At 59.6% G+C, this 24,691-nt stretch overlaps 1 protein-coding gene across 1 annotated transcript in view; it reads right to left on the reverse strand.

Annotated features, from left to right (window-relative positions):
- LOC139240567 (synapsin-1-like) overlaps positions 1-24,691 on the reverse strand; it is a 311,352-nt gene that overhangs the window by 26,899 nt on the left and 259,762 nt on the right. The window contains exons 8-9 of the mRNA XM_070869112.1: positions 19,718-19,792; positions 16,938-17,040 (exon numbers count right to left, since the gene is read on the reverse strand). Of these exons, the coding sequence (XP_070725213.1) occupies positions 16,938-17,040; positions 19,718-19,792 (178 nt within the window). The remainder of the gene's footprint in view (positions 1-16,937; positions 17,041-19,717; positions 19,793-24,691) is intronic.

Here is a 24,691-nt window from a genome sequence, read left to right on the forward strand (position 1 = left end):
GGGCACGGGGCAGTGAGCACAGCGGGTGATGGGTGAGTGGGACTGGGTGTGAGTTAGGACACGGTGCAGTAAGCACAGGGGGGGATGGGTGACTGGGACTCGGTGCGAGTTAGGGCACGGGGCGTAGGCACAGGGGGGGATGGTTGAGTGGGACTCGGTGCGAGTTATGGCACGGGGCAGCGAGCACAGGGGGTGATGGGTGAGTGGGACTGGGTGCGAGTTAGGACACGGGTCAGTGAGCACAGGGGGTGATGGGTGAGTGGGACTCGGTGCGAGTTAGGGCACGGGTCAGTGAGCACAGGGGGTGATGGGTGAGCGGGACTCGGTGCGAGTTAGGACACGGGGCAGTGAGCACAGCGGGTGATGGGTGAGTGGGACTCGGTGTGAGTTAGGACACGGGGCAGCGAGCACAGGGGGTGATGGGTGAGCGGGACACAGTGCGAGTTAGGACACGGGGCATTGAGCACAGGGGGTGATGGGTGAGCGGGACACGGTGCGAGTTAGGACACGGGGCAGTGAGCACAGGGGATGATGGGTGAGCGGGACCCGGTGCGAGTTAGGACACGGGGCAGTGAGCACAGGGGGTGATGGGTGAGTGGGACTCGGTGCGAGTTCGGACACGGGGCAGTGAGCACAGGGGATGATGGGTGAGCGGGACTGGGTGCGAGTTAGGACACGGGGCTGTGAGCACAGGGGGTGATGGGTGAGTGGGACTCGGTGCGAGTTGGGACACGGGGCAGTGAGCACAGGGGGTGATGGGTGAGTGGGACTCGGTGCAAGTTAGGGCACGGGGCAGTGAGCACAGGAGGTGATGGGTGAGTGGGACTGGGTGTGAGTTAGGACACGGTGCAGTAAGCACAGGGGGTGATGGGTGAGCGTGACTGGGTGTGAGTTAAGACACGGGGCAGTGAGCACAGGCGGTGATGCGTGAGTGGGACTCGGTGTGAGTTAGGACACGGGGCAGCGAGCACAGGGGGTGATGGGTGAGCGGGATTCAGTGCGAGTTAGGACACGGGGCATTGAGCACAGGGGGTGATGGGTGAGCGGGACACGGTGCGAGTTAGGACACGGGGCAGTGAGCACAGTGGGTGATGGGTGAGCGTGACTGGGTGTGAGTTAGGACACGGGGCAGTGAGCACAGTGGGTGATGGGTGAGTGGGACTCGGTGTGAGTTAGGACACGGGGCAGTGAGCACAGGCGGTGATGCGTGAGTGGGACTCGGTGCGAGTTAGGACACGGGTCAGTGAGCACAGGGGGTGATGGGTGAGTGGGACTCGGTGCGAGTTAGGGCACGGGGCAGTGAGCACAGGAGGTGATGGGTGAGTGGGACTCGGTGCGAGTTAGGACACGGGACAGTGAGCACAGGGGGTGATGGGTGAGTGGGACTGGGTGTGAGTTAGGACACGGGGCAGTGAGTACAGGGGGTGATGGGTGAGTGGGACTCGGTGTGAGTTAGGACACCGGTCAGTGAGCACAGGGGGTGATGGGTGAGTGGGACTCGGTGTGAGTTAGGGCACGGAGCAGTGAGCACAGGGGGTGATGGGTGAGTGGGACTCGGTGCGAGTTAGGACACGGGGTCAGTGAGCACAGCGGGGGATGGGTGAGTGGGACTCGGTGCGAGTTAGGACACGGGGTCAGTGAGCACAGGGGGTGATGGGTGAGCGGGACTCGGTGCGAGTTAGTTCACGGTGGCAGTGAGCACAGGGGGTGATGGGTGAGTGGGACTCGGTGTGAGTAAGGACACGGGTCAGTGAGCACAGAGGGTAATGGGTGAGTGGGACTCGGTGTGAGTTAGGACACGGGGCAGTGAGCACAGGGGATGATGGGTGAGCGGGACTCGGTGCGAGTTAGGACACGGGGCAGTGAGCACAGGGGGTGATGGGTGAGTGGGACTCGGTGCGAGTTCGGACACGGGGCAGTGAGCACAGGGGATGATGGGTGAGCGGGACTGGGTGCGAGTTAGGACACGGGGCTGGGAGCACAGGGGGTGATGGGTGAGTGGGACTCGGTGCAAGTTAGGGCACGGGGCAGTGAGCACAGGAGGTGATGGGTGAGTGGGACTGGGTGTGAGTTAGGACACGGTGCATTAAGCACAGGGGGTGATGGGTGAGCGTGACTGGGTGTGAGTTAGGACACGGGGCAGTGAGCACAGGCGGTGATGCGTGAGTGGGACTCGGTGTGAGTTAGGACACGGGTCAGTGAGCACAGGGGGTAATGGGTGAGTGGGACTCGGTGTGAGTTAGGACACGGGGTCAGTGAGCACAGGGGGTGATGGGTGAGTGGGACTCGGTGCGAGTTAGGGCACGGGGCAGTGAGCACAGCGGGTGATGGGTGACTGGGACTCGGTGCGAGTTAGGGCACGGGGCGTGAGCACAGAGGGGGATGGTTGAGTGGGACTCGGTGCGAGTTAGGGCACGGGTCAGTGAGCACAGGGGGTGATGGGTGAGTGGGACTCGGTGCGAGTTAGGGCACGGGTCAGTGAGCACAGGGGGTGATGGGTGAGCGGGACTCGGTGCGAGTTAGGACACGGGGCAGTGAGCACAGCGGGTGATGGGTGAGTGGGACTCGGTGTGAGTTAGGACACGGGGCAGCGAGCACAGGGGGTGATGGGTGAGTGGGACTGGGTGTGAGTTAGGACACGGGGCAGTGAGTACAGGGGGTGATGGGTGAGTGGGACTCGGTGTGAGTTAGGACACGGGGCAGTGAGCACAGGGGGAGATGGGTGAGTGGGACTCGGTGCGAGTTAGGACACGGGGCAGTGAGCACAGGGGGTGATGGGTGAGTGGGACTCGGTGCGAGTTAGGACACGGTGCAGTGAGCACAGGGGGTGATGGGTGAGCGGGACTCGGTGTGAGTTAGGACACGGGGCAGCGAGCACAGGGGGTGATGGGTGAGCGGGACTCGGTGCGAGTTAGGACACGGGGCAGTGAGCACAGGGGGTGATGGGTGAGTGGGACTCGGTGCGAGTATGGACACGGGGGCAGTGAGCACAGCGGGGGATGGGTGAGTGGGACTCGGTGCGAGTTAGGACACGGGTCAGTGAGCACAGGGGGTGATGGATGAGTGTGACTCGGTGCGAGTTAGGACATGGGGCAGTGAGCTCAGCGGGGGATGGGTGAGTGGGACTCGGTGCAAGTTAGGACACGGGGCAGTGAGCACAGGGGGTGATGGGTGAGTGGGACTCGGTGCGAGTATGGACACGGGGGCAGTGAGCACAGCGGGGGATGGGTGAGTGGGACTCGGTGCGAGTTAGGACACGGGTCAGTGAGCACAGGGGGTGATGGATGAGTGTGACTCGGTGCGAGTTAGGACATGGGGCAGTGAGCTCAGCGGGGGATGGGTGAGTGGGACTCGGTGCGAGTTAGGACATGGGTCAGTGAGCACAGGGGGTGATGGGTGAGCGGGACTCGGTGCGAGTTAGGACACGGGGCAGTGAGCACAGGGGGTGATGGGTGAGCGGGACACGGTGCGAGTTAGGACACGGGGCAGTGAGCACAGGGGGTGATGGGTGAGTGGGACTCGGTGCGAGTTCGGACACGGGACAGCGAGCACAGGGGGTGATGGGTGAGTGGGACTCGGTGCGAGTTCGGACACGGGGCAGTGAGCACAGGGGGTGATGGGTGAGCGGGACTGGGTGCGAGTTAGGACACGGGGCAGTGAGCACAGGGGGTGATGGGTGAGTGGGACTCGGTGCGAGTTAGGACACGGGGGCAGTGAGCACAGTGGGTGATGCGTGAGCGGGACTCGGTGCGAGTTAGGACACGGGGCAGTGAGCACAGGGGGTGATGTGTGAGTGGGACTGGGTGTGAGTTAGGACACGGGGCAGTGAGCACAGCGGGTGATGGGTGAGTGGGACTGGGTGTGAGTTAGGACACGGTGCAGTGAGCACAGGGGGTGATGGGTGAGTGGGACTCGGTGCGAGTTAGGACACGGGGCAGTGAGCACAGGGGGTGATGGGTGAGTTGGACTCGGTGCGAGTTAGGACACGGTGCAGTGAGCACAGGGGGTGATGGGTGAGCGGGACTCGGTGTGAGTTAGGACACGGGGCAGCGAGCACAGGGGGTGATGGGTGAGCGGGACTCGGTGCGAGTTAGGACACGGGGCAGTGAGCACAGGGGGTGATGGGTGAGTGGGACTCGGTGCGAGTATGGACACGGGGGCAGTGAGCACAGCGGGGGATGGGTGAGTGGGACTCGGTGCGAGTTAGGACACGGGTCAGTGAGCACAGGGGGTGATGGATGAGTGTGACTCGGTGCGAGTTAGGACATGGGGCAGTGAGCTCAGCGGGGGATGGGTGAGTGGGACTCGGTGCGAGTTAGGACACGGGTCAGTGAGCACAGGGGGTGATGGGTGAGCGGGACTCGGTGCGAGTTAGGACACGGGGCAGTGAGCACAGGGGGTGATGGGTGAGTGGGACTCGGTGTGAGTTAAGACACGGGGCAGCGAGCACTGGGGGTGATGGGTGAGCGGGACACGGTGCGAGTTAGGACACGGGGCAGTGAGCACAGGGGATGATGGGTGAGCGGGACTCGGTGCGAGTTAGGACACGGGGCAGTGAGCACAGGGGGTGATGGGTGAGTGGGACTCGGTGTGAGTTAGGACACGGGACAGCGAGCACAGGGGGTGATGGGTGAGTGGGACTCGGTGCGAGTTCGGACACGGGGCAGTGAGCACAGGGAGTGATGGGTGAGTGGGACTCGGTGCGAGTTGGGACACGGGGCAGTGAGCACAGCGGGTGATGGGTGAGTGGGACTCGGTGCGAGTTAGGACACGGGGGCAGTGAGCACAGTGGGTGATGCGTGAGCGGGACTCGGTGCGAGTTAGGACACGGGGCAGTGAGCACAGGGGGTGATGTGTGAGTGGGACTGGGTGCGAGTTAGGACACGGGGCAGTGAGCACAGGGGGTGATGGGTGAGTTGGACTCGGTGCGAGTTAGGACACGGTGCAGTGAGCACAGGGGGTGATGGGTGAGCGGGACTCGGTGTGAGTTAGGACACGGGGCAGCGAGCACAGGGGGTGATGGGTGAGCGGGACTCGGTGCGAGTTAGGACACGGGGCAGTGAGCACAGGGGGTGATGGGTGAGTGGGACTCGGTGCGAGTATGGACACGGGGGCAGTGAGCACAGCGGGGGATGGGTGAGTGGGACTCGGTGCGAGTTAGGACACGGGTCAGTGAGCACAGGGGGTGATGGATGAGTGTGACTCGGTGCGAGTTAGGACATGGGGCAGTGAGCTCAGCGGGGGATGGGTGAGTGGGACTCGGTGCGAGTTAGGACACGGGTCAGTGAGCACAGGGGGTGATGGGTGAGCGGGACTCGGTGCGAGTTAGGACACGGGGCAGTGAGCACAGGGGGTGATGGGTGAGTGGGACTCGGTGTGAGTTAAGACACGGGGCAGCGAGCACTGGGGGTGATGGGTGAGCGGGACACGGTGCGAGTTAGGACACGGGGCAGTGAGCACAGGGGATGATGGGTGAGCGGGACTCGGTGCGAGTTAGGACACGGGGCAGTGAGCACAGGGGGTGATGGGTGAGTGGGACTCGGTGTGAGTTAGGACACGGGACAGCGAGCACAGGGGGTGATGGGTGAGTGGGACTCGGTGCGAGTTCGGACACGGGGCAGTGAGCACAGGGAGTGATGGGTGAGTGGGACTCGGTGCGAGTTGGGACACGGGGCAGTGAGCACAGCGGGTGATGGGTGAGTGGGACTCGGTGCGAGTTAGGACACGGGGGCAGTGAGCACAGTGGGTGATGCGTGAGCGGGACTCGGTGCGAGTTAGGACACGGGGCAGTGAGCACAGTGGGTGATGTGTGAGTGGGACTGGGTGTGAGTTAGGACACGGGGCAGTGAGCACAGCGGGTGATGGGTGAGTGGGACTGGGTGTGAGTTAGGACACGGTGCAGTGAGCACAGGGGGTGATGGGTGAGTGGGACTCGGTGCGAGTTAGGACACGGGGCAGTGAGCACAGGGGGTGATGGGTGAGTTGGACTCGGTGCGAGTTAGGACACGGTGCAGTAAGCACAGGGGGGGATGGGTGACTGGGACTCGGTGCGAGTTAGGGCACGGGGCGTGAGCACAGGGGGGGATGGTTGAGTGGGACTCGGTGCGAGTTAGGGCACGGGGCAGCGAGCACAGGGGGTGATGGGTGAGTGGGACTGGGTGCGAGTTAGGGCACGGGTCAGTAAGCACAGGGGGTGATGGGTGAGCGGGACTCGGTGCGAGTTAGGACACGGGGCAGTGAGCACAGCGGGTGATGGGTGAGTGGGACTCGGTGTGAGTTAGGACACGGGGCAGCGAGCACAGGGGGTGATGGGTGAGCGGGACACAGTGCGAGTTAGGACACGGGGCATTGAGCACAGGGGGTGATGGGTGAGCGGGACACGGTGCGAGTTAGGACACGGGGCAGTGAGCACAGGGGATGATGGGTGAGCGGGACTGGGTGCGAGTTAGGACACGGGGCTGTGAGCACAGGGGGTGATGGGTGAGTGGGACTCGGTGCGAGTTGGGACACGGGGCAGTGAGCACAGGGGGTGATGGGTGAGTGGGACTCGGTGCAAGTTAGGGCACGGGGCAGTGAGCACAGGAGGTGATGGGTGAGTGGGACTGGGTGTGAGTTAAGACACGGGGCAGTGAGCACAGGCGGTGATGCGTGAGTGGGACTCGGTGTGAGTTAGGACACGGGGCAGCGAGCACAGGGGGTGATGGGTGAGCGGGACTCAGTGCGAGGTAGGACACGGGGCATTGAGCACAGGGGGTGATGGGTGAGCGGGACACGGTGCGAGTTAGGACACGGGGCAGTGAGCACAGGGGGTGATGGGTGAGCGTGACTGGGTGTGAGTTAGGACACGGGGCAGTGAGCACAGGCGGTGATGCGTGAGTGGGACTCGGTGCGAGTTAGGACACGGGTCAGTGAGCACAGTGGGTGATGGGTGAGTGGGACTCGGTGCGAGTTAGGGCACGGGGCAGTGAGCACAGGAGGTGATGGGTGAGTGGGACTCGGTGCGAGTTAGGACACGGGACAGTGAGCACAGGGGGTGATGGGTGAGTGGGACTGGGTGTGAGTTAGGACACGGGGCAGTGAGTACAGGGGGTGATGGGTGAGTGGGACTCGGTGTGAGTTAGGACACCGGTCAGTGAGCACAGGGGGTGATGGGTGAGTGGGACTCGGTGTGAGTTAGGGCACGGAGCAGTGAGCACAGGGGGTGATGGGTGAGTGGGACTCGGTGTGAGTTAGGACACGGGGCAGTGAGCACAGGGGGTGATGGGTGAGTGGGACTCGGTGCGAGTTAGGGCACGGGGCAGTGAGCACAGGGGGTGATGTGTGAGTGGGACTGGGTGTGAGTTAGGACACGGGGCAGTGAGCACAGCGGGTGATGGGTGAGTGGGACTGGGTGTGAGTTAGGACACGGTGCAGTGAGCACAGGGGGTGATGGGTGAGTGGGACTCGGTGCGAGTTAGGACACGGGGCAGTGAGCACAGGGGGTGATGGGTGAGTTGGACTCGGTGCGAGTTAGGGCATGGGGCAGTGAGCACAGGGGTTGATGGGTGAGTGGGACTGGGTGTGAGTTAGGACACGGGGCAGTGAGCACAGGGGATGATGGGTGAGTGGGACTCGGTGCGAGTTAGGACATGGGTCAGTGAGCACAGGGGGTGATGGATGAGTGTGACTCGGTGCGAGTTAGGACACGGGGCAGTGAGCACAGCGGGGGATGGGTGAGTGGGACTCGGTGCGAGTTAGGACACGGGTCAGTGAGCACAGGGGGTGATGGGTGAGCGGGACTCGGTGCGAGTTAGGACACGGGGCAGTGAGCACAGGGGGTGATGGGTGAGTGGGACTCGGTGTGAGTTAAGACACGGGGCAGCGAGCACTGGGGGTGATGGGTGAGCGGGACACGGTGCGAGTTAGGACACGGGGCAGTGAGCACAGGGGATGATGGGTGAGCGGGACTCGGTGCGAGTTAGGACACGGGGCAGTGAGCACAGCGGGTGATGGGTGAGTGGGACTCGGTGCGAGTTCGGACACGGGGCAGTGAGCACAGGGGGTGATGGGTGAGCGGGACTGGGTGCGAGTTAGGACACGGGGCAGTGAGCACAGGGGGTGATGGGTGAGTGGGACTCGGTGCGAGTTGGGACACGGGGCAGTGAGCACAGCGGGTGATGGGTGAGTGGGACTCGGTGCGAGTTAGGACACGGGGGCAGTGAGCACAGTGGGTGATGGGTGAGCGGGACTCGGTGCGAGTTAGGGCACGGGGCAGTGAGCACAGGGGGTGATGTGTGAGTGGGACTGGGTGTGAGTTAGGACACGGGGCAGTGAGCACAGCGGGTGATGGGTGAGTGGGACTGGGTGTGAGTTTGGACACGGTGCAGTGAGCACAGGGGGTGATGGGTGAGTGGGACTCGGTGCGAGTTAGGACACGGGGCAGTGAGCACAGGGGGTGATGGGTGAGTTGGACTCGGTGCGAGTTAGGGCATGGGGCAGTGAGCACAGGGGGTGATGGGTGAGTGGGACTGGGTGTGAGTTAGGACACGGGGCAGTGAGCACAGGGGATGATGGGTGAGCGGGACTGGGTGCGGGTTAGGACACGGGGCTGTGAGCCCAGGGGGTGATGGGTGAGTGGGACTCGGTGCGAGTTGGGACACGGGGCAGTGAGCACAGGGGGTGATGGGTGAGTGGGACTCGGTGCAAGTTAGGGCACGGGGCAGTGAGCACAGGAGGTGATGGGTGAGTGGGACTGGGTGTGAGTTAGGACACGGTGCAGTAAGCACAGGGGGTGATGGGTGAGCATGACTGGGTGTGAGTTAAGACACGGGGCAGTGAGCACAGGGGGGGATGGGTGACTGGGACTCGGTGCGAGTTAGGGCACGGGGCGTGAGCACAGGGGGGGATGGTTGAGTGGGACTCGGTGCGAGTTAGGGCACGGGGCAGCGAGCACAGGGGGTGATGGGTGAGTGGGACTCGGTGTGAGTTTGGACACGGGGCAGCGAGCACAGGGGGTGATGGGTGAGCGGGACACAGTGCGAGTTAGGACACGGGGCATTGAGCACAGGGGGTGATGGGTCAGCGGGACACGGTGCGAGTTAGGACACGGGGCAGTGAGCACAGGGGGTGATGGGTGAGTGGGACTCGGTGCGAGTTGGGACACGGGGCAGTGAGCACAGGGGGTGATGGGTGAGTGGGACTCGGTACAAGTTAGGGCACGGGGCAATGAGCACAGGAGGTGATGGGTGAGTGGGACTGGGTGTGAGTTAGGACACGGTGCAGTAAGCACAGGGGGTGATGGGTGAGCGTGACTGGGTGTGAGTTAGGACACGGGGCAGTGAGCACAGGCGGTGATGCGTGAGTGGGACTCGGTGTGAGTTAGGACACGGGGCAGCGAGCACAGGGGGTGATGGGTGAGCGGGACTCAGTGCGAGTTAGGACACGGGGCATTGAGCACAGGGGGTGATGGGTGAGCGGGACACGGTGCGAGTTAGGACACGGGGCAGTGAGCACAGGGGGTGATGGGTGAGCGGGACTCGGTGCGAGTTAGGACACGGGGCAGTGAGCACAGGGGGTGTTGGGTGAGTGGGACTCGGTGCGAGTTTGGACACGGGGGCAGTGAGCACAGCGGGTGATGGGTGAGCGGGACTCGGTGCGAGTTAGGACACGGGGCAGTGAGCACAGCGGGGGATGGGTGAGTGGGACTCGGTGCGAGTTAGGACACGGGTCAGTGAGCACAGGGGGTGATGGGTCAGCGGGACTCGGTGCGAGTTAGGACACGGGGCAGTGAGCACAGGGGGTGATGGGTGAGTGGGACTCGGTGTGAGTTAGGACACGGGGCAGCGAGCACAGGGGGTGATGTGTGAGTGGGACTGGGTGTGAGTTAGGACACTGGGCAGTGAGCACAGCGGGTGATGGGTGAGTGGGACTGGGTGTGAGTTAGGACACGGTGCAGTGAGCACAGCGGGTGATGGGTGAGTGGGACTCGGTGCGAGTTAGGACACGGGGCAGTGAGCACAGGGGGTGATGGGTGAGTTGGACTCGGTGCAAGTTAGGGCACGGGGCAGTGAGCACAGGGGGTGATGGGTGAGTGGGACTGGGTGTGAGTTAGGACACGGTGCAGTAAGCACAGGGGGTGATGGGTGACTGGGACTCGGTGCGAGTTAGGGCACGGGGCGTGAGCACAGGGGGGGATGGTTGAGTGGGACTCGGTGCGAGTTAGGGCATGGGGCAGCGAGCACAGGGGGTGATGGGTGAGTGGGACTGGGTGCGAGTTAGGACACGGGGCAGCGAGCACAGGGGGTGATGGGTGAGCGTGACTGGGTGTGAGTTAGGACACGGGGCAGTGAGCACAGGGGGTGATGCGTGAGTGAGACTCGGTGCGAGTTAGGACACGGGTCAGTGAGCACAGGAGGTGATGGGTGAGTGGGACTCGGTGCAAGTTAGGACACGGGTCAGTGAGCACAGGGGGTGATGGGTGAGTGGGACTCGGTGCGAGTTAGGGCACGGGGCAGTGAGCACAGGGGGTGATGGGTGAGCGGGACAGGGTGCGAGTTCGGACACGGGGCAGTGAGCACAGTGGGTGATGGGTGAGTGGGACTCGGTGCGAGTTAGGACACGGGGGCAGTGAGCACAGGGGGTGATGGGTGAGTGGGACTCGGTGTGAGTTAGGACACGGGGCAGTGAGCACAGTGGGTGATGGGTGAGTGGGACTCGGTGCGAGTTCGGACACGGGGCAGTGAGCACAGTGGGTGATGGGTGAGTGGGACTCGGTGCGAGTTAGGACACGGGGTCAGTGAGCACAGGGGGTGATGGGTGAGTGGGACACGGTGCGAGTTAGGACACGGGGGCAGTGAGCACAGTGGGTGATGGGTGAGTGGGACTCGGTGTGAGTTAGGACACGGGGCAGTGAGCACAGTGGGTGATGGGTGAGTGGGACTCGGTGCGAGTTCGGACACGGGGCAGTGAGCACAGTGGGTGATGGGTGAGTGGGACTCGGTGCGAGTTCGGACACGGGGCAGTGAGCACAGAGGGTGATGGGTGAGTGGGACCCGGTGCGAGTTAGGACACGGGGTCAGTGAGCAGAGGGGGTGATGGGTGAGTGGGACTCGGTGCGAGTTAGGATACGGGGTCAGTGAGCACAGGGGGTGATGGGTGAGTGGGACTCGGTGCGAGTTAGGACACGGGTCAGTGAGCACAGTGGGTGATGGGTGAGTGGGACTCGGTGTGAGTTAGGACACGGGGCAGTGAGCACAGGGGGTGATGGGTGAGTGGGACTCGGTGCGAGTTAGGACACGGGGTCAGTGAGCACAGGGGGTGATGGGTGAGTGGGACTCGGTGCGAGTTAGGACACGGGTCAGTGAGCACAGGGGGTGATGGGTGAGTGGGACTGGGTGCGAGTTAGGACACGGGGGCAGTGAGCACAGGGGGTGATGGGTGAGCGGGACTCGGTGCGAGTTAGGATACGGGGTCAGTGAGCACAGGGGGTGATGGGTGAGTGGGACTGGGTGCGAGTTAGGATACGGGGTCAGTGAGCACAGGGGGTGATGGGTGAGTGGGACTCGGTGCGAGTTAGGATACGGGGTCAGTGAGCACAGGGGGTGATGGGTGAGTGGGACTCGGTGCGAGTTAGGACACGGGTCAGTGAGCACAGTGGGTGATGGGTGAGTGGGACTCGGTGTGAGTTAGGACACGGGGCAGTGAGCACAGGGGGTGATGGGTGAGTGGGACTCGGTGTGAGTTAGGACACGGGGCAGTGAGCACAGTGGGTGATGGGTGAGTGGGACTCGGTGCGAGTTCGGACACGGGGCAGTGAGCACAGTGGGTGATGGGTGAGTGGGACTCGGTGCGAGTTAGGACACGGGGTCAGTGAGCACAGGGGGTGATGGGTGAGTGGGACACGGTGCGAGTTAGGACACGGGGGCAGTGAGCACAGTGGGTGATGGGTGAGTGGGACTCGGTGTGAGTTAGGACACGGGGCAGTGAGCACAGTGGGTGATGGGTGAGTGGGACTCGGTGCGAGTTCGGACACGGGGCAGTGAGCACAGTGGGTGATGGGTGAGTGGGACTCGGTGCGAGTTCGGACACGGGGCAGTGAGCACAGAGGGTGATGGGTGAGTGGGACTCGGTGCGAGTTAGGACACGGGGTCAGTGAGCAGAGGGGGTGATGGGTGAGTGGGACTCGGTGCGAGTTAGGATACGGGGTCAGTGAGCACAGGGGGTGATGGGTGAGTGGGACTCGGTGCGAGTTAGGACACGGGTCAGTGAGCACAGTGGGTGATGGGTGAGTGGGACTCGGTGTGAGTTAGGACACGGGACAGTGAGCACAGGGGGTGATGGGTGAGTGGGACTCGGTGCGAGTTAGGACACGGGGTCAGTGAGCACAGGGGGTGATGGGTGAGTGGGACTCGGTGCGAGTTAGGACACGGGTCAGTGAGCACAGGGGGTGATGGGTGAGTGGGACTGGGTGCGAGTTAGGACACGGGGGCAGTGAGCACAGGGGGTGATGGGTGAGCGGGACTCGGTGCGAGTTAGGATACGGGGTCAGTGAGCACAGGGGGTGATGGGTGAGTGGGACTGGGTGCGAGTTAGGATACGGGGTCAGTGAGCACAGGGGGTGATGGGTGAGTGGGACTCGGTGCGAGTTAGGATACGGGGTCAGTGAGCACAGGGGGTGATGGGTGAGTGGGACTCGGTGCGAGTTAGGACACGGGTCAGTGAGCACAGTGGGTGATGGGTGAGTGGGACTCGGTGCGAGTTAGGACACGGGGGCAGTGAGCACAGGGGGTGATGGGTGAGCGGGACTCGGTGCGAGTTAGGATACGGGGTCAGCGAGCACAGTGGGTGATGGGTGAGTGGGACTGGGTGCGAGTTAGGATACGGGGTCAGTGAGCACAGGGGGTGATGGGTGAGTGGGACTCGGTGTGAGTTCGGTGCATTAGACGCTATCGTCAATGGCTTGTGTTTCTGCTGATTAATTTAAGTGACAATAACCCCTGGACTGGGGCAGTTGAATAAACAACCTGGGGCCGAAATTCAGGGTCCAGATAAGGCCCGTTACCGCCATTTTCGCGCCCGAATCGAGTGGCTGCCATCAGCTCTGGGATTGGTCGACCTTGTCCCCACTTCTGCCCCACTGCTGCCGACCGGTATAAGTGCGTCATCACAGAAACATAGACAATAGGTGCAGGAGTCGGCCATTCGGCCCTTCGAGCCTGCACCACCATTCAATAAGATCATGGCTGATCATTCCCTCAGTACCCCATTCCTGCTTTCTCTCCATACCCCTTGGTCCCTTTAGCCGTAAGGGCCACATCTAACTCCCTTTTGAATGTATCTAACGAACTGGCCTCAACAACTTTCTGTGGTAGAGAATTCCACAGGTTCACAATTCTCTGAGTGAAGAAGTTTCTCCTCATCTCAGTCCTAAATGGCTTACCCCTTATCCTTAGAGTGTGACCCCTGGTTCTGGACTTCCCCAACATCGGGAACATTCTTCCTGCATCTAACCTGTCCAGTCCCGTCAGAATTTTATATGTTTCTATGAGATCCCCTCTCATCCTTCTGAACTCCAGTGAATACAGGCCCAGTTGACCCAGTCTCTCCTCATATGTCAGTCCAGCCATCCCGGGAATCAGTCTGGTGAACCTTCGCTGCTCTCCCTCAATAGCAAGAACATCTTTCCTCAAAGCGCGCAACGCCACTCTCCCGTACACTCCGCCCCAAATGTACCTACAAAAACCTTCGATGCGCCGCGCGGTGTCTGCGACAGCTTTTTCTGTCAGTGTACCTTGTTCCGTGTGTGTGTGTGTGTGTGTGTGTGTGTGTGTGTCTGTGCCGCCCGGCAGCGCGGTGGCCCTTTAAGGCTAGTGCGTCCTGCCGCGGTCGGCAATTAAATCTTTTTGCCAGACGAGTTCCTGATCGGCCGACCTATTATTGCCCCCCTTCCCCCCCCCCCCCCCGGGTTCGGCCGGGCCTACCAACAGGCAGCCTGGTACTCCGCCCCACCTCCCCGTCTCTTGGGTGCCAGGCTGCTGGGCCTGGCCTAAACCCTCCCTGGTGGCCCAGTGAACCTGACCTACAAAATGGCCGATTCTCTCCCCTTGAAATGAGGCTGGCACTTACAGCCGCAATTCCGCCCCCAATACGACCGACTTCCGGTCTTGTCAACAGACGCCAACAAAGACCTGAATATCGATCGGGCGCTGACCTCTTCCCATACGGCGGTACCACCAACGCTGTCTCCGCAAGATCCTGCAAATCCCCCGGGAGGACAGACGCACCAGCGTTAGCGTCCTCGACCAGGCCCAACATCCCCAGCATCGAAGCACTGACCACACTCGACCAGCTCCGCTGGGCAGGGCCACATTGTCCGCATGTCCCCCCCGACACGAGACTCCCAAAGCAAGCGCTCTACTCGGAACTCCTTCACGGCAAACGAGCCAAAGGTGGGCAGAGGAAACGTTACAAGGGACCACCCTCAAAGCCTCCCTGATAAAGTGCAACATCCCCACCGACACCTGGGAGTCCCTGGGCCCAAAGACCAGTCCGCCCGAAGTGGAGGAAGTGCATCCGGGAGGGCGCTGAGCACCTCGAGTCTCGTCGCCGAGAGCGTGCAGAAACCAAGCGCAGGCAGCGGAAGGAGCGTGCGGCAAACCAGTCCCACCCTCCCCTTCCCTCAACCACTGTCTGTCCCACCTGTGACAGGGACTGTGGTTCCCCGTATTGGACTGTTCAGCCACCTGAGGACTCATGTTAAGAGTGGAAGCAAGTCTTCCTCGATTCCGAGGGACTGCCGATGATGATACGGCGGTAAAACCAGGTGAGACATCTGAGGTGCACCAGATTCCTGGTGTGCCTGACTTTTGGCCCGCCCCCTTGTCTTATTGCTTTGTCTCACAAGTTTGAACCCTGTAAAGTGTAGCTAAATCGTACAGGCTAAAGGCTGTCTTAATTAAGATAAATCTTTCACAGCTCGGGGTGCTAGAGGCCTCCTCTTTAAGGGGTGCCCCGTCAGTGGATGTCTTTCAACATTGCGGCCTGGCCGGGGGCGGGCGAAACCGCCATTGTGTCCCCTTTGCGTCCTGCCGGAGGCTATAAAAAGGGACGGTTTCGGCCCCATATTTCCAAAGTAATGTGAGTCCTTCTTATCGTGCTTCGCAAAGTGTAACACCTCACTCTTACTGAAGTTAGAAATCACTGGTCGAAAGCAGCCAGGAATGTGTGTGTGTGTGTGTGTGTAATGTGTGGAGGTGCTTTCATTTCCCCGAAGAGCATTCTAATATGAAAGAGAAATGATTTTCTCACAGCCTCAGGCTGCGTCATTGAAGTCAAGATCTCTTACAGCGATCAAGCTCAGTTCGGTCATCAAATTCCTGCAATAAATGGCTTCAGCATTGATCGTAAGTCAAGCTCTCAGGAGAAAGGCTCCAGCTGTTGTTGTTTAGCCAGAGAGGGGGCCTGTTATTGGTTTCGGGCCTTTCTCTGTGATTCTCAGCCGCCCTGCTTCCGTCCTGCACTCCGTCATTGCAGAGAAACGATCGGGAGAGGGTTGAGGAGACATTCCTGCGCGCAGATGGCAGCGGTGATGGTACGCTGCGTCACAGGGAGTGATTGAGGCTGAGACCACTGCATCTTTTACGGGAAAATGGGATAAATATGAAGCAGAGGGTTATGGGAGAGAGCTGGACAGTGGGATTAGTTTGGTAGTACTCCGACCGTGCGGCGCTCCCTCAGTACTGCCCCTCCGACAGTGCGGGGCTCCCTCAGTACTGCCCCTCCGACAGTGCGGCGCTCCCTCAGTACTGCCCCTCCGACAGTGCGGGGCTCCCTCAGTACTGCCCCTCCGACAGTGCGGGGCTCCCTCAGTACTGCCCCTCCGACAGTGCGGGGCTCCCTCAGTACTGCCCCTCCGACAGTGCGGCGCTCCCTCAGTACTGCCCCTCCGACAGTGCGGGGCTCCCTCAGTACTGCCCCTCCGACAGTGCGGGGCTCCCTCAGTACTGCCCCTCCGACCGTGCGGCGCTCCCTCAGTACTGCCCCTCCGACAGTGCGGGGCTCCCTCAGTACTGCCCCTCCGACAGTGCGGGGCTCCCTCAGTACCGCCCCTCCGACAGTGCGGCACTCCCTCAGTACTGCCCCTCCGACAGTGCGGGGCTCCCTCAGTACTGCCCCTCCGACCGTGCGGCGCTCCCTCAGTACCGCCCCTCCGACAGCGCGGCGCTCCCTCAGTACCGCCCCACCGACAGTGCGGGGCTCCCTCAGTACTGCCCCTCCGACAGTGCGGAGCTCCCTCAGTACTGCCCCTCCGACAGTGCGGAGCTCCCTCAGTACCGCCCCTCCGACAGTGCGGCGCTCCCTCAGTACCGCCCCTCCGACCGTGCGGGGCTCCCTCAGTACTGCCCCTCCGACAGTGCGGGGCTCCCTCAGTACCGCCCCTCCAACAGCGCGGGGCTCCCTCAGTACCGCCCCTCCGACAGTGCCTCACTCCCTCAGTACCGCCCCTCCGACCGTGCGGGGCTCCCTCAGTACTGCCCCTCCGACAGTGCGGCGCTCCCTCAGTACCGCCCCTCCGACAGTGCGTCACTCCCTCAGTACTGCCCCTCCGACAGTGCGGGGCTCCCTCAGTACTGCCCCTCCGACAGTGCGTCACTCCCTCAGTACTGCCCCTCCGACAGTGCGGCGCTCCCTCAGTACCGCCCCTCCGACAGTGCGGGGCTCCCTCAGTACTGGCACCGGGGGGGGGCGCGGGAAAGAGTCGGGCCTGGTTTACGGGGCTCGAGTCTCTGGAGTAGGGGCTCGAACCAGGACCTTGTGACCAAGAGGGGAGAGAGTGAGGTCCCACCGAGTGATGGACAATGGAGGAGGGGGTGTGAAGCTGGGGGATCAGAAGGCCTGTCACCTCCGCGGTTATCGTCCGCTCCCCAGCTCCCAGAAGGGCCTGGGATCTGTCCTCTCACCTCGATGATGTAGTCGCGCCCGTCCTTCCCGTGGATCGCTTCGACCGCACAGATCTCGATCCCGCCGAACATCTCCGAACACTCGTCTGCCCACAGCTTAAACCTGTCGGCAAGAGAGCAAAGAATAGGTGACTTGGCATCTTGATAGCTGAGCTCTACACGGTATCTTATTGGGGCATCTGCTGTTTGAGGCTTTGCTTGGCCTTGACCCATCTCTCAGGCCCTGTACCTCTCTCTCAGGCCCTGTACCACCCTCTCAGGCCCTGACCTCTCTCTCAGGCCCTGTACCCCTCTCTCAGGCCCTGTACCACCCTCTCAGGCCCTGTACCTCTCTCTCAGGCCCTGTACCCCTCTCTCAGGCCCTGTACCCCTCTCTCTCAGGCCCTGTACCCATCTCTAAGGGCCTGTACCCCTCTCTCAGGCCTTGACCCATCTCTCAAGCCCTGTACCCCTCTCTCAGGCCCTGTACCCCTCTCTCAGGCTCTGTACCACCCTCTCAGGCCCTGACCTCTCTCTCAGGCCCTGTACCCCTCTCTCAGGCCCTGTACCACCCTCTCAGGCCCTGACCTCTCTCTCAGGCCCTGTACCCATCTCTCAGGCCCTGTACCACCCACTCAGGCCCTGTACCTCTCTCTCAGGCCCTGTACCCCTCTCTCAGGCCCTGTACCCCTCTCTCTCAGGCCCTGTACCCATCTCTAAGGGCCTGTACCCCTCTCTCAGGCCTTGACCCATCTCTCAGGCCCTGTACCCCTCTCTCAGGCCCTGTACCCCTCTCTAAGGGCCTGTACCCCTCTCTAAGGGCCTGTACCCCTCTCTCAGGCCTTGACCCATCTCTCAGGCCCTGTACCCCTCTCTCAGGCCCTGTACCCCTCTCTCAGGCCCTGTTACCCCTCTCTCAGGCTTTGACCCCTCTCTCAGGCCTTGACGCCTCTTTCAGGCCCTGTACCCCTCTCTCAGGCCCTGTACCCCTCTCTCAGGCCCTGTAACCCTCTCTAAGGGCCTGTACCCCTCTCTCAGGCCCTGTACCCCTCTGTCAGGTCCTCTTACCCCTCTCTCAGGCTTTGACCCCTCTCTCAGGCCTTGACCCCTCTCTCAGGCCCTATACCCCTCTCTCAGGCCTTGACGCCTCTCTCAGGCCCTGTACCCCTCTCTCAGGCCCTGTACCCCTCTCTCAGGCTTTGACCTCTTCTCAGGCCCTGCACCCCTCTCTCAGGCCGTGTTACCCCTCCCTCAGGCCCTGTACCCCTCTCTCAGGCCTTGACCCCTCTCTCAGGCCCTGTATCCCTCTCTCAGGCCCTGTACCCCTCTCTCAGGCTTTGACCTCTCTCTCAGGCCCTGTACCACTCTCTCAGGCCGTGTTACCCCTCTCTCAGGCCCTGTACCCCTCTCTCAGGCCTTGACCCCTCTCTCAGGCCCTGTATCCCTCTCTCAGGCCCTGTATCCCTCTCTCAGGCCTTGACCCCTCTCTCAGGCCCTGTACCCCTCTCTCAGTCCCTGTTACCCCTCTCTCAGGCCCTGTAACCCTTTCTCAAAAGACTATAAGAAATAGGAACTGGAGTAGGCCATACGGCCCCTCAAGCCTGCTCCGCCATTCAATAAGATCATGACTGATCTGATCTTGGGCTTAGCTCCACTTCCCTGCCCACTCTCCATAACCCTTGACTCCCTTATCATTCAAAAATCTGTCCAACCCCACCTTAAATATATTCAATGTCCCGGCCTCCACAGCTCTCTGGGGCAGCGAATTCCACAGATTTACAACCCTCTGAGAGAAGAAATTCCTCCTTATCTCAGTTTTAAATGGGCGGCCCCTTATTCTAAGACCATGCCCCCTAGTTCTAGTCTTCCCCATCAGTGGGAACATCCTCTCTGCATCCACCTTGTCGAGCTCCCTCATAATCTTATACGTTCCGATAAGATCACCTCTCATTCTTCTGAATTCCAATGAGTAGAGGCCCAACCTCCTCAACCTTTCCTCATAAAAGTCAACCCCCTCATCTCCGGAATCAACCGAGTGAACCTTCTCTGAACTGCCTCCAAAGCAAGTGTCTCCTTTCGTAAATACGGAAACCAAAACTGCACGCAGTACTCCAGGTGTGGCCTCACCAATACCCTGTATAACTGTAGCAAGACTTCCCTGCTTTTATACTCCATCCCCTTTGCAATAAAGGCCAAGATACCATTGGCCTTCCTGATCACTTGCCATCTCCCTCAGTTTCCACCTCACTCAATTTCCACCTCCCTCAATTTTCACCTCCCTCAATTTCCACCTCCCTCAATTTCCACCTCCCTCAATTTCCACCTCCCTCAATTTCCATCTCCCTCAATTTCCACCTCCCTCAATTTCCACCTCCCTCAATTTCCACTTCCCTCAGTTCCCAGCTCCCTCAGTTCCCACCTCCCTCAATTTCCACCTCCTCCAATTTACACCTCCCTCAGTTCCCACCTCCCTCAGTTCCCTCCCGTAGCCCCCCCACCCGCCCCCCGACCCTGCCGCCAGCCCTCTCCGAAGCCCAGTTCCCCTCACACCCTCCGAGTGCCCCAGGTTGGTGGGGCAGGGGTGCAAAATACGACCCCAACTCGCCTCGGGGTGAACGGGAATCTAGGGCCTGAGACTGAAATACTCTGCCCTCGCCCTCTGTAAAGCCCCAGGGCCCACCCCGGCCCCGAGAACCCCCCTGCACCCTCGGGTTCCGAGACCCCAGTGAGAAGCCCCCGATCTGGATTGTTGATGGGGGTGGGGTGGGGGGATTGCTGCCTCGGGGCCTGCCTGTAGTTACCTGTCAGTCATGGCCACTTGTTCCAGCATGGCGGACCCAGTGTTGCTCTTCCAGTTGCCCGAGATCGAGGTCCTCCTGAAATGGGGCGGGTGGGGGGGGTGGTGGAGACAGAGAATCGTTAGGATCCGCCAGCCGGGTTTGTCGGCCCCCTCCGCGCTCGTTGCGACCTCCGACTCCCAACGGTCAAGGTAAATACAGCGGGTCCCCTCAGGGGCTGGGGAGGAAGGGAGGGAGGAATAGAGGGAGGGACTAGAGGGAGGGAGGAGGGAAGGAATAGAGGGAGGGAGGAGGGAAGGAATAGAGGGAGGGAGGAGGGAAGGAATAGAGGGAGGGAGGAGGGAAGGAATAGAGGGAGGGAGGAGGGAAGGAACGAAGGAAGGAAGAGAGGGAGGGAGGGAGGGAGGAATTGAGGGAGGGAGATAGCTGCACTTATATAGCATCTTCCCCGACCTGAGATAAGGTGCAGAGCAGACTCTTGACTTAGGTCTGACCCTTGGAGTGCGAGGACAAGCGGCAGGATGGACAGTGAGCTGGCTACAAGGCACAACGCAGAGAGTGGGGGCCAGGGGGGGGGGTTTCCTGGGCATTAAGTCAGATTGGCCAATGCTGGGCGGTGGTATTGCACAGGGATCGGTGCTGGGGCCTCTGTTGCTCACCGTTTACAGCAACCATTTGGACTCAGCATTCGGACACACAACTTGAGATTTGGGGAGGGGGGGTGGGGTGTAGTTAATACAGGGGAGCACTGCGACACAATACGGGTAGACATTAATAAACTCACAGAACGGGCAGATAATTGGCAAATGAATGTAAATATAGATAAATGTGAGGTGCTACATCGTGATAGGAGGTATCAGGAGGACACACACCCCTTGGGAAATAAGAGTCTAAATGGGGGGGGGGGGGTTAGGGGAGCAGAGGGATCAGGGGGTACAGAGACACAGATCACCAAAAATAGTGACACTGGTTAATAAGGCCATAAAAAAGTAAACTAAGGAATAGGGTTCATTTCTAGAGAGATAGAATTGAAAAGCAGAGAATTTATGCTAAACTTGTATAGAATCTTGGTTAGACCACACTGGGAGCACTGTGCACAGTTCTGGTCATATCACACTGTGCACAGTTCTGGTCATATCACACTGGGAGCACTGTGCACAGTTCTGGTCATATCACACTGGGGGCACTGTGCACAGTTCTGGTCATATCACACTGGGAGCACTGTGCACAGTTCTGGTCATATCACACTGGGAGCTCTGTGCACAGTTCTGGTCATATCACACTGGGAGCACTGTGCGCAGTTCTGGTCATATCACACTGGGAGCACTGTGCACAGTTCTGGTCATATCACACTGGGAGCTCTGTGCACAGTTCTGGTCATATCACACTGGGAGCACTGTGCACAGTTCTGGTCATATCACACTGGGACCACCGTGCACAGTTCTGGTCATATCACACTGGGAGCACCGTGCACCGTTCTGGTCATATCACACTGGGAGCACTGTGCACAGTTCTGGTCTCCATATCACACTGGGAGCACTGTGCACAGTTCTGGTCATATCACACTGGGAGCACTGTGCACAGTTCTGGTCATATCACACTGGGAGCACTGTGCACAGTTCTGGTCATATCACACTGGGAGCACTGTGCACAGTTCTGATCATATCACACTGGGAGCACTGTGCACAATTCTGGTCATATCACACTGGGAGCACCGTGCACCGTTCTTGTTATGTATGAATAAAGAGTCTGACTGGATACTGTGAACTCAAAGTAAAGTTTGACATTAGTCTTTTATTGCAGATCACCAGAGTGCCTCTCCAACCTGTGAGGCCTCCTTAAGTACAGGTGCTCCCAAGGGATTGTGGGATCCCTTGAGACTCCAGGGGATGAGCCCTCTAGTGGCTACACAGGTATATACAAGTTTACATATATAACAACACTCCCCCACCCCCCCCCCCCCAAAAAGTCAATAGTGTAACTATTTACAATGTGAGTCGATCTGGGCCCTTCTTGCCCTGGTTGATCGTCTCGATGCAAATGCTGGTTTTGGTGAATCATTTGTTGGGCCCTCGCTGGGCTGCTGTGCAGCTGGCCTTGCTGGGCTGCCTGGTGTGTTGGGCCCTGCTGGGCTGCTGTGGATGATGGGTTCTGCTTCATGGTCAACCGTGGTGTCGGTTGCCACTGGTGTGTATGTTGGGGGATCAAACAAGGTAGGGTCCAAGGTGGGTTGCTCAGGATAGTCCGTGAATCTGAGTTTGATTTGGTCCAAGTGTTTCCAGTGAATGAGTCCATTTGAAAGTTTGACCCGAAACACCCTGCTCCCCTCTTTGGCCACGACAGTGCTGGGAAGCCACTTGGGACCTTGTCCATATACAAATACAACACAAATACAGTATCATTGATTTCAATCTCGCGTGACACATTTGCGCTATCATGGTATGAACTTTGTTGAAGCCGCCTGCTCTCTACCTGTTCATGTAGATCAGGGTGAACTAACGAGAGCCTTGTCTTGAGTGCCCTTTTCATGAGCAGTTCAGCAGGTGGGATCCCAGTGAGCGAGTGGGGTCTTGTGCGGTAGCTAAGCAGGACTCGGGATAGGCGAGTCTGCAGTGAGTCTTCAGTTACCCTCTTCAAGCCTTGCTTGATGGTTTGCACTGCTCTCTCTGCCTGACCATTGGACGCTGGTTTAAACGGGGCAGATGTGACATGTTTGATCCCGTTACGGGTCACGAACTCTTTGAATTCGGCACTGGTAAAACATGACCCGTTGTCGCTCACCAGGACATCGGGTAAGCCGTGTGTGGCAAACATGGCCCGCAGGCTTTCAGTGGTGGCAGCGGACGTGCTAGCCGACATTATCTCACATTCAATCCATTTGGAGTACGCATCTACAACCACTAGGAACATTTTACCCAAAAACGGGCCTGCATAGTCGACATGGACCCTGGACAACAGTTTGGAGGGCCAAGACCATAAACTTAGTGGTGCCTCCCTGGGTGCATTGCTTAACTGCGAGCATGTATTACATTTGTGCACGCAGGACTCTAAGTCCGCATCGATACCGGGCCACCACACGTGGGATCTGGCTATCACTTTCATTCATTACGATGCCTGGGTGGGTACTGTGGAGATCACTGATGAAAGTGTCCCTGCCCTTCTTGGGGACCACTACTCGATTGCCCCACAGAAAGCAGTCTGCCTGTATAGACATTTCATCTTTGCGCCGCTGGAACGGCTTTATCTCTTCCTGCATTTCCACTGGGACACTGGACCAGTTCCCGTGAAGCACACAATTTTTTACTAGGGACAGTAAGGGGTCCTGGTTCTAATCTGTCGGGCTGTGACGGGTGATTGCTCACTCTCGAATGCTTCCATTACCATGACTAAATTTGCGGGCTGCGCCATTTCCACCCCCGTGGTGGGCAATGGCAGCCTACTGAGAGCATCGGCGCAGTTTGCTGTGCCTGGCCTGTGGCATAGTTGTATGCGAACAACGTGAGCGCCCATCTCTGGATGCGGGCCGGTGTGTTGGTATTTATCCCCTTACTTTCGGAAAAAAAGGATATCAGTGGCTTATGATCGGTTTCCAATTCAAATTTGAGCCCAAACATGTATTGATGCATTTTTTTTTTACATAAACACATGCTAACGCTTCTTTTTTAATCATGCTGTAGGCTCTCTCAGCCTTAGACAGACTTCTGGATGCATAAACAACCGGTTGCAATTTCCCACATTCATTAGCTTGTTGCAATACACACCCGACTCCGTATGACGATGCATCACATGCTAGTACCAAACGCTTACACGGATCATACAACAAAGCAATTTGTTTGAGCATAACAACTTTCTCGCTTTTACAAAGGCATTTTCTTGGCTTTTGCCCCAAACCCATTCATCTCCTTTACACAGTAAGGCGTGCAGTGGTTCCAACAGTGTGCTGAGACCTGGTAAGAAGTTACGAAAGTAGTTCAGGAGTCCTAGAAACGACCGCAGCTCCGTCACGTTCTGTGGCCTCGGTGCGTTCTCGATTGCCCCCGTCTTCGAATCGGTGGGCCTGATGCCGTCCGCCGCGATTCTTCTCCCCAGAAACTCCACCTCAGGCGCCAGGAAAATGCACTTCGAGCGTTTCAACCTGAGCCCCACGCGGTTGAGTCGACTAAGAACCTCCTCCAGGTTCTGCAGATGCTCGACTGTGTCCCGACCTGTGACCAAGATGTTGTCCTGGAAGACCATCGTGCGCGGGACCGACTTCAGTAAGCTTTCCCATGTTTCTCTGGAATATCGCCACGGCTGATCGAATCACAAACGGGTATCTGTTGTAAATGTTTGTGCGTGTTGATGCAGGCGAGGCCCTTCGATGATTCCTCCAGCTCCTGCGTCATGTAGGCCAAGGTCAAGTCCAGCTTCGTGAATGTCTTTCCTCCCACCAGCGTCGCAAAAAGGTCATCTGCCTTTGGTAGTGGGTATTGATCCTGCAGGGAGAAACGATTGATACTTACTTTGTAATCACCACAGATTCTGACGGTGCCGTCTCCCTTGAGGACTGGGACAATCGGCGACTTGTTGAATTCGATCGGCGAAATGACGCCCTCTCGTTGCAGCCGGTCCAGCTCGATCTCCACCCTCTCTCTCATCATGTACGGTACCGCTCTCGCCTTGTGATGGATGGGTCGCGCCCCCGGAATTAGGTGGATCTGCACTTTTGCTCCTTGGAACTTCGCGATGCCTGGTTCGAACAGCGAGGGGAACTTGTTTAAGACCTGGGCACACGCAGTGTCATCAGCGGACGCGAGCCCTCGGACATCATCCTAGTTCCAGCGTATCTTTCCCAGCCAGCTCCTGCCAAGCAGCGTGGGACCATCGCCCAGTACCACCCAGAGTGGTAGCTTATGCACCGCTCCATCGTAGGAGACCTTTACAGTAGCACTGCCAATTACAGGAATCAGTTCCTTTGTGTAAGTTCTCAGTTTCGTG

Source organism: Pristiophorus japonicus, chromosome 32, assembly GCF_044704955.1.
Source record: "Pristiophorus japonicus isolate sPriJap1 chromosome 32, sPriJap1.hap1, whole genome shotgun sequence".
NCBI classification, from domain to species: Eukaryota; Metazoa; Chordata; class Chondrichthyes; family Pristiophoridae; genus Pristiophorus; species Pristiophorus japonicus.